The sequence below is a fragment of the Dermochelys coriacea genome, chromosome 2, assembly GCF_009764565.3.
Source record: "Dermochelys coriacea isolate rDerCor1 chromosome 2, rDerCor1.pri.v4, whole genome shotgun sequence".
Taxonomy (NCBI): domain Eukaryota; kingdom Metazoa; phylum Chordata; order Testudines; family Dermochelyidae; genus Dermochelys; species Dermochelys coriacea.
This window is the reverse complement of record NC_050069.1, coordinates 232272298-232287346: the sequence shown is the minus strand read 5'-3', so window position 1 is coordinate 232287346 and position 15049 is coordinate 232272298. Positions and strand designations below refer to the sequence as shown.

General features: G+C 42.1%; 1 protein-coding gene across 1 annotated transcript in view; it reads right to left on the bottom strand.

Annotated features, from left to right (window-relative positions):
- MALRD1 (MAM and LDL receptor class A domain containing 1) overlaps positions 1-14809 on the bottom strand; it is a 481748-nt gene extending 466939 nt beyond the window's left edge. The window contains 3 exon segments of the mRNA XM_043509412.1: positions 14417-14459; positions 14461-14499; positions 14501-14809. Coding sequence (XP_043365347.1) covers positions 14417-14459; positions 14461-14499; positions 14501-14607 — 189 coding nt within the window. The 5' untranslated portion in view covers positions 14608-14809.
- Between the last annotated feature and the right edge of the window lie 240 nt (positions 14810-15049).

The following is a 15049-nucleotide window of genomic DNA, read 5'->3' as shown; positions in this document are numbered from 1 at the left end:
CCATGTTATTTCTCCCCCCCACCCCACCCCCCACTGTTCCTCAGATGTTCTTGTTAACTGCTGGAATTAGCCTACCTTGCTTGTCACCATGAAAGGTTTTCCTCCTTTCCCTTCCCCGCCCCCCTCCGCTGCTGGTGATGGCTCATCTTAAGTGATCACTCTCCTTACAGTGTATATGATAAAACCTATTGTTTCATGTTGTCTGTGTGTATATAATCTCCCCTCTATATTTTCCACCAAATGCATCCGATGAAGTGAGCTGTAGCTCTCGAAAGCTTATGCTCAAATAAATTTGTTAGTCTCTAAGGTGCCACAAGCACTCCTTTTCTTTATATGGCTTCTGGCACTTAAAATCATACAAAAGATACTTCCACTTCCACCAAAGCTTGCTTTACAAATCACTATAACATAAAATACAAATAAAGAAGATGTCTAACTTTCTGTAGAATCCTTGGGCAAAATTCACTGTTAATTTTGGCAGTCGCAACATATGCTGGGAAATTATACACAGTGTGACTCAGTGTTGAATGTGGTCCTTTAAATATCTTGATGTCAGAGTCCTAAAACTCTGAATCAAATCACCAAAAATAAATGTACCTCATTCCATATACATTTAACTGCGCATTTAGGGCTTGATCCTGCAAGGTGCTGAACACTCTGGACCTGAGCCAGCAAAGCACTGAGTCACATTCTTAAAATGAAGCAAAAAGTATGAATTGGGGCCATAGTGCTCATCTTGCACAATTCAGCTCTAAGGGTCTAATCTGCCCTTGGATGAGATTGTGAGGCTCAGTTGAATTTAACTACCTTTGGTTTATGAGTCATAAAACTTACTCTGGGCACTTCAAGGAAAGCTGCACAGAACCATCCAAGGGCTTATTAAAAACAGACAAGTGCATCCTGGATTCCGCACCGGGAGTCCAATACACACAGGTCTCTGTAAAATTATCCTGAACAATAACTGGAGAACAGCTCAGTTTTAGTTATGTTTATATGAATAAAGGTGGAGCTTCATTGCTGCTCCTTACAGAGTTTTGCCTGTGAAATTCCTTCTGTTAAGATTTTTGGAAAGCAGTTGAAATGCACATCTTGTATATTAATAAAAATTGTTAATATTCTATTGCTAAAGGTTTTTGACCACTCTTATTCTCTTCCTTTCAAGAGCTGTGAAAACACAAAACCATGCATATCAAAATGAAGGGAAAAATCAACTCAGCAAGCCATAGTATACTGTAATCTTTTCAATTAATAATGTCACAGGCAATTGAGCACCATGAAATTAGAAACTTCACAATGTGCTTCTCCACATTTCACAAATAAAAAAAGTAAGACATATAAAGGCTTATTACTTAGAAGCACAGTGAAGCTTGAAGCACATGCATTAAGTTTGAGTAGCAATGGTGAAAATGAGATCTGGTTCCCTCATTATGCAATATGACATCCTTCATCTAAAACCAAATGAGATAATAAAGAAAGAGACGAGATATATTTTCTGCATAAAGAACCATATAATCCTTTATCTCATTTGAATAATAGATTCATAACATAACATCCAACTAAATGATACAGTGATTAATAAATCTGCATATTTAATAATTCTAGTACTACATGCTAAATTTCAGAGTAGCAGCCGTGTTAGTCTGTATTCGCAAAAAGAAAAGGAGTACTTGTGGCACCTTAAAGACTAACAAATTTATTAGAGCATAAGCTTTCGTGAGCTACAGCTCACTTCATCGGATGCATTTGGTGGAAAAAACAGAGGAGAGATCCACGCTGATTGATATACTAGTGGTGTACTAAATAACAAAAACATGTTTATTACTTGTGAGGTGGTTGTATCTGAGGATTTTAAAAAGGCCATATGTATTATATCTCAATATTGAGATCAGTTCTACTGTGCATTCTGACTCTGTTGCAGCAAAGCATTTAAATACATAGTTAGCTTTGTGCACATGCACAGTTCAATTGAAGGGCTGGCTACTGATGTGCTTGAAGTTAAGTACATGCTAAAGTGTATTGCTGGATTAGGGCTAAAGTGACAAGTAATTTGCAGGCCCATTGTGAGCACGTAGGCAAGCCAGGATGATTTCTAAACTCCTCCTGGAACAGAGGTAATAAACCAGGGGTGGGAAAACTTTTTGGCCCGAGGGTCACATCAGGGTGCAAAACGGTATGGAAGGGCAGGTAGGGAAGGCTGTGCCTCCCCAAACAGCCTGTCCCTTATCTGCACCCTCCCACTCCCTGCCTGCCCCCCTCAAATTCCCCCGACCCATCCAACCCTCCTGCTCCTTGTCCCCAACCACCCCCTCCAGGGACCCCCGCCCCTAACTGTCCCCCAGGACCCAACCCCCATCTAACCCCCCCACCTGACTGCCTCCCCAGAACCTCTGCTCTATCCAACCCCCCCCCCGAACCTCCACCCCATGTCCCCTGACTACCCCCCCGGAACCCTCTGCCCCTTATCCAACCCCCTGGCCCTGGCTATTCAGAGCAGCATATCTGGCTATCACGCTGCCCAGCCATAGGCAGACACGCTGCCCTACATGAGCACGCAACCCCACCGCTCAGAGTGCTGCCCGCGCAGCAGTGTGGCGGAGGAGGAGGGGCCGGGGGCTAGCCTCCCGGGCCAGGAGCTCAGGGGGCCAGGCAGGACGGTCCGGATGTGGCCCGTGGGCCATAGTTTGCCCATCTCTGAAATAAACAGTAGTGGGGAAGAATGAGACACATTGGTTACAATAAATGAATTTACATCGGAGAGTGTTAAATTTTACTCGAAGTGAGATCCAGCCATGCCCTTTTCTCTCTTCTCCAAACTTCTGATTCTCTCTTTCGAAAACTTTTGCATTTTATTCATGAATGTCTGCTAAAATGTGAAACTTAATCTGGAAACAATCAGCTGTTAAAGCAGACCAGGATTCTTATAATGCTCTCTGAAGGGAACGAAGTGGGATGGGGGGGGGGAAAAAAGGGGAAGATTCCAATTTATTTATACAAAAAAAAAAAAAAAAGTATTCAACAAACACCACAGAAAAAACAAGTCTTATGTGCTTCTGCTTATCTATTTAGGTACCTCTATGTCCTCCCTCCATCACCGAATGCCTCTCAAATATTATAAAACTAACTGGTACTTGTGAGGAGAAATACATTAGAGATGCCTGGGGTATAGAGAGATCAAGTGACTTGCCCTTAGTTGCACAAGAAGGAAATGGTAGAGCTGGGAATAGAATCCAAATGTCCCGAGTCTGTCCACTGCATTACCCCAAGACCTTTCTTCTTCTTCCACGTGGCTAAATCAAATAAACCTTATGAAACAGAAGACATGATATCCTATAAATTGGTAGTTGGGGCAAAAGACTGACAATTTGGGGATCTGTCTTTGTACAAGGCTCAGTGTACACTACAAAGTTTTGCCATCACAGCTATCTCAGCTAGGAGTGTGAAAATAATTATATCCCCCAGCTGATAATAGCTATGCCAATAAAAGCCCTTGGACTATTTTGTTGGTATGACTTGATCTTTACTTTTACCAGTATAGCTTATGTCATTTGGGGAGGTGGTTTGACGATAATAGCAAAATAACTCTGTCAGTACACACTGTGTCGCCACTAGGGGGCTTTGCCAGCATAGCTATACCAGGATATCTATCATGGCAAAACATTTGTGGTGTAAACAAGCCCCAACTTATCAATTCTAGTTTGATTTTTATGAACTGTCCCCTTATGTCTTTTAACCGTCTTTGAGTGTGTTCTGCCTCATGCTCCTTGTGCTAAGTAGACAGTCGGTGTATCCATGAATAGGATGGTTGTTGAAGACTATCAGCACCAGGATAGATCTTATCTGGGGAGAACAAAAAAGAGTAACTTGTTTTCTCCAACATTTTTGTGGGGGAGGGTGAGGGAAAGGGGAGATAGGCAGAACTAGGGTTTGAAGGAATGGAATTCCACAAGAAGCGGGACAAAGAAACCAGGTGTTGGTGCCAAAATTTAAAACTCAGGGTATTTTTTACACAGCAGCTGAGAGGCATAATTCCAGTGTGGTTAGACCCACGTGTTAGCTCTGCTCGAACTAGTGTGCTAAAAATAGCAACATGGCCATGGCAGTTGTGGCTTTGGTTAGCAGTCTGAGTACAATACCATCTGACTGCCTAGGAACATACTAAGGCAACTAGTCAGCAACACTGCGGGCAAGCAGAGGTAGGATAATCAAAACTAGGTCTTCAACTATGTTTTTTTACTTCAAAAGAACAGACTTTGGGAAAATAAGGGAGTGTGTGTTAGAGACCAGGCCATGAGTGGTCAGGTCTACTGCTTGAAGCAGAAGCCAGGAAGGAAATATCCAATCCAAAAGGTCAGGGCCAGAGTTAGAAACCAGGTTTCAGAGTAGCAGCCGTGTTAGTCTGTATTCGCAAAAAGAAAAGGAGTACTTGTGGCACCTTAGAGACTAATAAATTTATTTGAGCATAAGATTTCGTGAGCTACAGCTCATTTCATCAGAAATCTATACCACAGAAAATTCACACCATCCCTTGGCAAACAAAATCCAAATAGTAGAGACCATTATGTTGAGAGTTTGGTTTTGGTGTTGTATTTTGAGGATTTCCAGACTGTACTTAAGCTCCTGAAGGCCTTCCTGGCTTTATTGATTTTGTTCCGGACGTCCTGTCTTGTTCCACCACCCTGGCTGATGGTGTTGCCCAAGTAGGTGAATGTTTCTACACTGGTGAGAACATAATCCTCTATCTGTAGTAGTGATGGTGAGGCAATATTAAAGGTCACGATGTGTCTTATTGCGGTTGATTTTCAGTCCAACTTTCTGGCAGAATGCATGGAGTCAAATTGTTTTTTCTTGCACATGGTCTTGGGTATGTGATAGGAGAGCGACATCTTCTGCTAAGTCCAGCAGAAATACAACACCAAAACCAAACTTGAGATTTATCAGAGGTCTGTACTTTCAACACTACTTTATAGTACAGAATGCTGAGGAATGAAAAAGCCTGACATGTCCAAACTGTCTTCACTCCATACAACCTGCCTCAGAAAAATCCTCCATATCTTTTGGCCCAGCACAATCTCAAACCCATTGACACAGTGCAGCCAAGAGGATCTGAACACCATCATTGCCAGGAGGCGTTGGAGATGGATCAATCACGTGCTTCAGATGGAAACTGATTCCATCGCCAGAGTAGCAATAAGATGAACACCTGAAGGCAAGCAAAAACGAGGCCGCCCAAAAAACAACATGGCAAAGAGCTGTGGAAGCAGAGCTGAAAAACCTGGGGTACAGCTGGGGAACCATTGAAAGACTTGCCAGAAACAAACAGGAGTGGAGGAGCTTCATCATTGCTCTAAACACCAGAGGCGTAATAAGAACATGATGCTAATGCTGAGAAAGCACTTTAAAAGGCATGTATAGAAAACACTCTACAAGTACCATACAAAGGTGGTTTTGCTTTTCTGGAAAAATAGCAGGTATCTCATGGGACAGCCTTGTGGTCACATAAGATTTCTCACCTCTATGCCTGTGCCATAGAACAAAGAGGAAACAGAATCTTTTTTAAAAAGGGACAAGCCACAATCATGTGGAGGACAGGAATAAAGGTACAGCTGAAATGCAGCACTGAATTGTACCTTAGGGCACGTCTATATGGCAAGTTAGTGCACAGCAAGGGCTTTTCTATAGGGTGAGCTAGGGTGCTGCAAACTGTGCTGTAAACCTGCAGCGTTCTAGTATGCCACTCTCTAACTGGCTCTTTGGGCTCAGCTACTGAACACTAAAAGCTCCATAACTGCACATTGACCTACCGCTGTTTGAAACAGCGGAAGCTCAAAGTACACTACAGAATCTTAATGCATGGTAGCTGGGTCCACATGGTGATTTCGTTCATGGCACACCAGAGCATAGTAGATTTAGACCCCAGCTTACCATGTGCTAACTTGCTGTATAGACAAGTCCTTAGACATATTTACAGTGGTTGCTTTTAAATCTTTCCTATTTTGCCTTTGATAACTAAATAAAAACTGTCTTTAGTATTTGTAGTATTCTAGGTTCTTCAGGAATAATTCAGGAACCCTTCAGATACTAAGGTAACATTATTTTGTTATCCAAGGCAAAACAGGAGAGGTTTTAATGATAACCACTCTCTAACATGACTTACCTAGATCAAGTACCAGTGCAGAAAGGAACACAGCTTCACCCTAGAGCCCAAGGAGAGTTTGCAAGCATGGCACTTGGAAAGACATTTTTACTAGTAAAGTATGCAGATTTGCTACGGAGATCTTGAGGAAAAAAAAAAATCAATTGTCACAGATCCTCACAATACCAGGTTAAAAAAAGTCTTTTTCAGAGATTAACCACTCTTTAATCTGTCCCTGTCCCTTGACAAGACAAGACATGAAGAAGCAGATTCTTAGGCTACGTCTACACTAGCACTTTTGTTGGTCAACGAAGTGGGGGGGGGGAAAACCCCACACAAGTCTAAACATTTAAGCCCTTATTTTTAAAAGGGACCTCAGACCTGCCCCCAATGAAAGAGCAATTTTTGTCTAAAAATATCAATTGCAGGAGTTTACACAAACTACCTACCCAGGTTGGCTGAAATGAATTGCAGGAACAATATTGCACCTACACAATCAGAGGCTGCACTGAAGCCCTTTTAAAAAAAAATCAGAGACCAGATGCATTTATGTTTGGTAGCCTTGCAACTCATTGCTAACATGACACACAATTTATCTGTAGGAGATTTGTCATGAATAAAGCATTAAGAGAAAAAAGTTAAAAGAAATATATGGATTAGCTTATTTCTATTCTTTCATTTGCCACAGCAAAAAATGTCATTAGCTTTCATCACCCAATATCATTATGAAGATTTATCTTCTATATTTCCAAATCAATATGAACATCAAAAGGTGGATAAGGAATTGGTTAAAGGGGAGACTGCAACGGGTCCTACTGAAAGGCGAACTGTGAGGTTGGAGGGAGGTTACCAGTGGAGTTCCTCAGGGATCGGTTTTGGAACCAATCTTATTTAATCTTTTTATTACTGACCTTGGCACAAAAAGTGGGAGTGTGCTAATAAAGTCTGCAGATGATACAAAGCTGGGAGGTATTGCCAATTCGGAGAAGGATCGGGATATTATACAGGAGGATCTGGATGACTTTGTAAACTGGAGTAATAGTAATAGGATAAAATTTAATAGTGAGAAGTGTAAGGTTATGCACTTAGGGATTAATAAGAATTTTAGTTATAAATTGGGGACGCATCAATTAGAAGTAACGGAAGAGGAGAAGGACCTTGGAGTATTGGTTGATCAGAGGATGACTATGAGCTGCCAATGTGATATGGCTGTGAAAAAAGCTAATGCGGTTTTGGGATGCATCAGAAGAGGCATTTCCAGTAGGGATAAGGAGGTTTTAGTACCATTATACAAGGCACTGGTGAGACCTCACCTAGAATACTGTGTGCAGTTCTGGTCTCCCATGTTTAAAAAGGATGAATTCAAACTGGAGCAGGTACAGAGAAGGGCTACTAGGATGATCCAAGGAATGGAAAATTTGTCTTATGAAAGGAGACTTAAGGAGCTTGGCTTGTTTAGCCTAACTAAAAGAAGGTTGAGGGGAGATATGATTGCTCTCTATAAATATATCAGAGGGATAAATACAGGAGAGGGAGAGGAATTATTTCAGCTCAGCACCAATGTGGACACAAGAACAAATGGGTATAAACTGGCCACCAGGAAGTTTAGACTTGAAATCAGACAAAGGTTTCTAACCATCAGAGGAGTAAAGTTTTGAAATAGCCTTCCAAGGGAAGCAGTGGGGGCAAAAGATCTATCTGGTTTTAAGATACTATTCGATAAGTTTATGGAGGAGATGGTATGATGGAATAATGCGATTTTGGTAAGTAATTGATCTTTAAATATTCAGGGTAAATAGGCCAAATCCCCTGAAATGGGATATTAGATGGATGGGATCTGAGTTACCCAGGAAAGAATTTTCTGTAGTATCTGGCTGGTGAATCTTGCCCATATGCTCAGGGTTTAGCTGATCGCCATATTTGGGGTCGGGAAAGAATTTTCCTCCAGGGCAGATTGGAGAGGCCCTGGAGGTTTTTCGCCTTCCTCTGTAGCATGGGGCATGGTTGACTTGAGGGAGGCTTCTCTGCTCCTTGAAGTCTTTAAACCATGATTTAAGGACTTCAATAGCTCAGACATGGGTGAGATTTTTCATAGGAGTGGGTGGGTGAGATTCTGTGGCCTGCGCTGTGCAGGAGGTCAGACTAGATGATCAGAATGGTCCCTTCTGACCTTAGTATCTATGAATCAAACAGCCAGATTAACAAGGACTCAGTTAAATGAACAATAATTTCTATCAAGATACATTATTTTACAATGTACACCCAAGATGAGGTGAATCTAAAGCAACTCTCTGAAATTTTATCATGACAAATGAAGACAGACATTTTATGTTGACCGTAAATCATAATTTCTAAAAAGGCTGAAAGCCTATTACCACTATTAGAGAAAGGATCTTTTCTCGTAACAGTTCCATATATATGGAACTAATTTATATAAAGTATTGCTAAACTGAACTGTATTCTTAATTACATCTCACATCAGGGCATAGAGAGTCCAGATGAGTTCTTAATTTCCTTCCCATTAAGAGTTCTGACTTTCCTGTTGTGACTTGTGGTGTCACACGATATTGGAAAAGAAGCCTGCCCATCTTGGTTTCTATACTACCATGTGCCATCTTCATTCCCTCTTTTAGGATTTGCACAGTTCTCTCCGCTAGGCCATTTGAAGGAGGAGTGCTATGGTGCAGTTATAATGTGTTGGATGCTTTCCCCCTCAATAAATTTTTGAAATACTGCACCAATGAACTGAGTACCATTGTCACTCACCACTGTCCCAGGCAATCCAAAAATAGAAAATGTAAGTTGAAGGTGATCAGTTGTAGCCTTGGCTGTAAAAGAGGGCATTATGCGTGCCTCCATCCATTTTGGAATGAGCATCAATTACTACAAATATTTTCCTTGTAAATGGAGCAGCATAATCTACCTGAAGCCTTACCCAGGGTCACAGAGTCCACTCCCATCACGCTTTCAGTGGAATATGGTGGCTTGATTTCCTGATCCATTCCCAGCCACCACACAACTGCGTGCAAGACCCTTCATGTGTACAATGCCAGGATGTGTTACATGAAACAACTTTAGCACCACTGGTCTACTTACTAGAGATATAATCACCTGGGACCTAAATAATAAGCAGACATCCTGAACTCTTAAACACCCCTTTCTGGAGTAATGAGGTTGGAGCTCTGAGCTTACCCTCTCCGTCTAGCCATTTGTAACCATTCTCTGCGCTCAGGACAATAATGGTCTCTGTCTCTCTTTTCATCTGTGCTGCATCAGGGAAGTGGATAGTAGCTTAATAAGGAGGATGGTTTCTTTAGACTGAGGTGTTTTTAGCAAGCTATTCAGTAAAGGAAGTCTAGCCAGAATATTCACATTACCAAATGCTTGACCAGGTTCTAATCAAACTCTTAGTCAAAAGCTGACAAGGTGAAAGCCCATCTCTGAATTCTGTCAGATGCCATAACGGGTACGGGTTTGCTCTCAAACTTCTCAGAGGTGTATTGTCTGAATGTATAACAAAATACCTGCCACATTAGGTAAGAATGGAACTTCTTTACCCCAAAAACCACTGCTAGCCTCTCTTGTTCTAGATGGGAATAAATTCTCTCTTCTGGGCTTTAATACTAGAGTGACCACATATCCCATTTTGGCCAGGACAGTCCCCTTTTTAAGCCCTGTCCCGGCCATCCTGACTTTTTTGGCAAAAGTGGGCATTTGTCCCATTTGCTCTTGCCAACTTGATCAATTAGCAAGAGCAAAAAAATGGGATAAATGCCCACTTTTGTCAAAAAGTGGGGTGCAGAGAAACATGTGGGGGGAAACAAACACTAGCCCCAGTCTCACATGGGGGTGAGCAGTAATGCCAGCCCTGTGGGGGGATGGAGCGGCAGAGCTCGGGCGAGCGGCTTGAGCCAGCTCTAAAGGGGTGGGGCTCAGGCTAGCCCCACACGGTCACCGATTTCCCTTGAGGAAATATGATCAGCCTACTTAATGCATAATTGATGGGATGCTTAGATCTGACAGATGACTGGTGGGCTAGTACTTCTCCCCCCACATATGGTGAGGCATCACAAGACAAGACTAGTTCTTTCTGGCTATCATATTGGCCTAAAAGGTTTAATGACTTTAACAATGTCTTTCCTTCTGCAAAAGCTACTTTTTGTTTTTGATCTCCCTAGAATTTTATCCCTTTCTGTAACAGTTTGTGTAATAGAGCCAATATAGAGGCCAAACTGATTAAAAATTCAGCAGGCCTAGAAAGGATTTAAAATTAGGACACTGATTTCGGTGGTGGCACCTCAGTAATGGCCCATACCTTCTCCTCTAGTAGATATAAGCCTGTTGCAACAATTTTGTGTCCAAGGTAATGACTTCAGCAGTGTGAAGAATACATAGCCATTTCTATAGTACCCACTTCAAGTTTTTTCAAGGGTTCTGACGCAAATCCCCCGGCAAACAGAACCCCATCAAGGTATACATAGACGTGTAGCATGCCTTGGAATACATTGTCCATGGAAAAAATACCCAGAGCTGCTCACACTCCAAATGGGAAGCTGCTGTAATGGAATAACCCATTAGGAGTATAGATAGTTACATAGGGTTTAGATCTATTGTCCAGGGGGATCTGGAGGTATGCATTACTTAAATTGAGTTTTGTGAAAGTCTTTCCCTCCCAAGATAAAGTACAGGTCTTCAACAGAAGAAAGCAGATATGTATCTAGCTTGGCCACACAGCTGATTCTGACCTTGTAGTCCTTGCATATCCTCACTACTTGATTTCAACACAAGGACAACAGGAGCAGCCAGTCTGAGAGTTGTACAGGCAGCTGATATTACTGAGCCTGTCATCGGTCCAGTTCTTGATCTTCCTTATTGCACATGGCAGAGGGTAATAGCTTTGGGTTAACATCTGGATCCAGTAAATTCTGCCAGTGACCTCTTTCAGATTTCCAAGACCCTCACTGAACAGCTCTGAGTGTTTTTCAGTACACTAGTATATGGACATGGTTGATGTCCACCCAGTTAAGTTTTAATAACTTTAACCAGTTTCCTTCCATGACACTGGGGCCTTCCCCCTTCAATACTACTAAAGGTAAGTTAAGCTTCTGGTGCTGGTATCCCATTTCCACATTTCCTGTGAGAAGCAAAGTCACTTATTCTCTTGTACATACATACCACCACCTTTGCCACTCCCAATTGTGGTGTACTGTCCCTTGGCCACCCCTGGTGATAAGTAACCTTAATGATTGATACAGGAGCGTCTCGGTCTATAATCTCCATGGTTATTCTTGCTCCATTAGTTGTAACATCCGCTCACAGTGGCTTCTCCTTGTAATATTAAGCATTGTATACACAGAGTCCTCAGCTTCTGGCTCCTCTTCCTCCTCGGAAATAGGATGAAACTCTTTCATGTGACCCACATTTCCCTTCCATGTGTCAGTTTTTTCGTCACACTTGTGCAAGATGACCTTGCACTTTGTATGGGCAGGAGATTTGGTTATGTTTCCCCCCTCCCGCATATAAAGCGATTTTGTGTGTTCTTAAAGAGGTACCTCTGTTTTCTTAAAAATTCATTTGCTTTGTGTGGAATGCTGGACAAGTTGTGCATGGTGCCCACAACCATTTGGCTATGTGCTGCCTAGTGCCTCCCTGTAAATCCAAATCATGCTGTGCAACTTCTGGAAATTGCACAAGGCATGAAAGAGGTTTTTTAAAGTCTACGGTGGACTCTGCCAATAGACATCTCTGAATTCTTTCATCACTGATATCACAGACAAATCTATCCTGCAGCATGGCACTTAATGTATCTCCAAAACCACAGTGCTCTGGCAAAGAACACAGTTCTGCTACAAATACTGTCACTGCCATTACAGATTGGCAGGAAAACTTGTTCAATTTAAAATGCTGCACAATCTCTGATGGTACATGACAGCTTTCACCAGCTCAAAGGACTTGGCACTGGGCTTTTCCAGTGCCACCAAACTTCTAATTAAACTATACATTTTTGCTCCACAAATGCTCAATAAAATGGCATGTTTGTTATCACCCTCTATCATTTGTAGTGAAGTACTGGGGGAGTCTGCATCCTGAATCCAGACGACCTGCTCTGCATCAAATGCTTGCATTATACCATGTGCAGCTCTTTTTCTTCGCACGAAAAGGGGTAGACACTTACATAGTGTGTAGAACTTTCTGGTCGTTTTCAGTTTATCCTCATCACCAGTGTAGTATATGGAGACTCAAAACAGATTAGAACTGAAAAAGATGACTTTTACTGTGGTACAGCTTCACAAAGACACTAAATCAGCTTCCAGGGTGGAAAGACTTCCTTTCACGTGTACTCGAGCATGCTCAGCACAGCGTTAGGGCTCTTAACAGTAAATAGCTATTCTCACATTGGCCACCGGGTGGCAATAAGCATAACAAAAATGCCTACAACATTACAACACAACACGTCCTCAAGTACTGTTCACAACTTGGGTCCCCCAAAGATTTAATAGGTGCCATGCACTACCTTTGGTAAAAATTGACCAATTGAGGCCATTTTGACATGCATCACAGCAACAGTATGATCTACAGATCTGCACAAAAACAAACCAAAAAAAAAAAAACTAAAAACTTTTGAAAAACTGCTATTTCGGGAAGAGGAGCTTATCTCTCTGGAATCCCTGACTCAAATGGGCCAAAATGTGTGTCACTAACACTACTCTGTACTTCCATGAACCATGACAAATCTCAAGAAAATCTGTAAAAAGAAAAGGAGGACTTGTGGCACCTTAGAGACTAACAAATTTATTTGCGCATAAGCTTTTGTGAGCTACAGCTCACTTCATCGGACAGTTCTCTGAAAACATCAACTCAATGTGCAGCGGCAGTAAAAAAAAACAGAATGTTGGGAAACATTAAAAAGCGCTAGATAATAAGACAGAAAATATATTGCCTCTATAAATCCATGGTATGCCCTTATCTAGAACACTACATGCAGATGGGGTCACCCCATCTCAAAAGAGATATATTGGAATTGGAAAAGGTTCAGAAAAGGGCAACAAATTATTAGGGGTATTGAACAGCTTCCATATAAGGAGACATTAATAAAACTGGGACTTTTCAGCTTAGAAAAGAGACGACTAAGGGAGGATATGATAGAGGTCTGTAAAATCATGACTGGTGTGGAGAAAGTAATAAGTGTTATTTACTCCTTCTCATAAACACAAGAACCAGGAGTCACCAAATGAAATAGGCAGCAGACTATATAGCCTGGTAGTTAGGGTACTCACCTAGCATGTAGAAGGCTGAACTTCAAATCCCTGCTCTAGCTAATTCAATACAGGAACATCCCCTGGGGCTTAGGAAACCCAGCTTCAAATCACTTCTACAAATCAGACAGAGCTGAACCTTGGTCTTCCACATTAGCGATGAGTACTCTAACCACAGAGTAAGCCAGGGGGTCAGTCTCTCAAAAGATTTAGGTTTTGTTCCAATGTGGAACAAAACCAAAATGTTGAAACGTCCATATTTTTTTCTCCCTTTTGCAAAAGGGAATTCTTTTTTTCCAGCCAGCCCTAGTAGTAACAAACTGTCTGCCACAGGGTAGAAGGAAAATCCACCAAAAATGTGTCAAATAAATTCAAATAATGAAAACACATGCCATTGTTGTAGTCAGTGCATTATTTGCTTCACTCCACTATGAATGCAAGCACTGTTGGATAGAATTAGCAGTACACTGCAAATATAGCATTAAGTAGAGACACAATGTCAGCAAAACTAATAAGAGAAAGAGAGCTCCACTCTACTGGAGAAGGAACTGGAGTGGAAAAATCATCCTCAGCAACTGTCACAGCACAGCTTTGCACTTCCTACTCAGCAACTTTGGGGAATGGACTAGGGAGGGAAAGTGAGAGGTTTAATGTCCTCTCTAGAATTTTAAGGAACAGGATCTGTAAAAGGACTTTTGGAAGTTTCATTGTCAGGTGCATGGCTCATTACTCAGCTGTCTTAGCTATAGGTCAGCACAATTGCAAGACTTGCACACACACAAAAAGTCTGAATGCTGACACAGTAGATGACCATAATATAACAGCAGTTTGGGGGGCTATCAGGATAAACAGAGTAATCTAAGAAAAGAACTTAGAGTGATGCAGTCCTAAGGGAATTATTTTGTCCCATTAACTAGTATCCCATTCCCTCTGATTTAATTACCTGGGAGACAGCTTAAAAATAAAAGTGGTTGCAACCTTCAGCCTGAAAGGGGGAACCCCACCCATGATGGAGTGATCTACTCACTGCTGGATGGTGCTGCCTCCTGGTGGTTTGAGTGATTAGCTCTAAGGCAGACATCCCTTCCTGCAGTTGCACTCTGCCTCTCTCACTGCAGGAAAGGCTGCTGCCTCTTCGTAAATTAGGCATCCAGACAGGTCACTCAGTGGTTTCCCCTTCCACGGTAATCTTTCAAAGTCTCTTTCCATAAGCAGCATCAGGTAGTTCTCAGGCCCGATGCCCTAGCAATGTCACTCTAGCAGTGACTCTTTAGGGTTGCCAACCCTCCAGGATGATCCTGGAGTCCCTAAGAATTAAAGATTGATCTTCAATTAAAGATTATGTCATTTGATAAAACCTCCAGGAACCCATCCAACTAAAACTGGCAACCCTAGTAGTCTTTGTATCCACTGCCCATAACATCACCTCTCTGCAGTAGGGAAACCCAGGACCTCCCTAGGTTCTGGTCCAAGGCCAGTCTGCATCTCCTTAAAATTCTAGAGAGGACATTAAACCCCACCCTCATCCCTGAGCTTCTTATTACCCCTCTTCTCCCCTTCCTTCTCAGTTACATCAGGGACAGAGGCTACAGGCTTCCTCCCTGTTGCTCCCCTACATTATTTCCAGCCTTCTAGCTTTACAGAAGCCACCTCTTGTTCC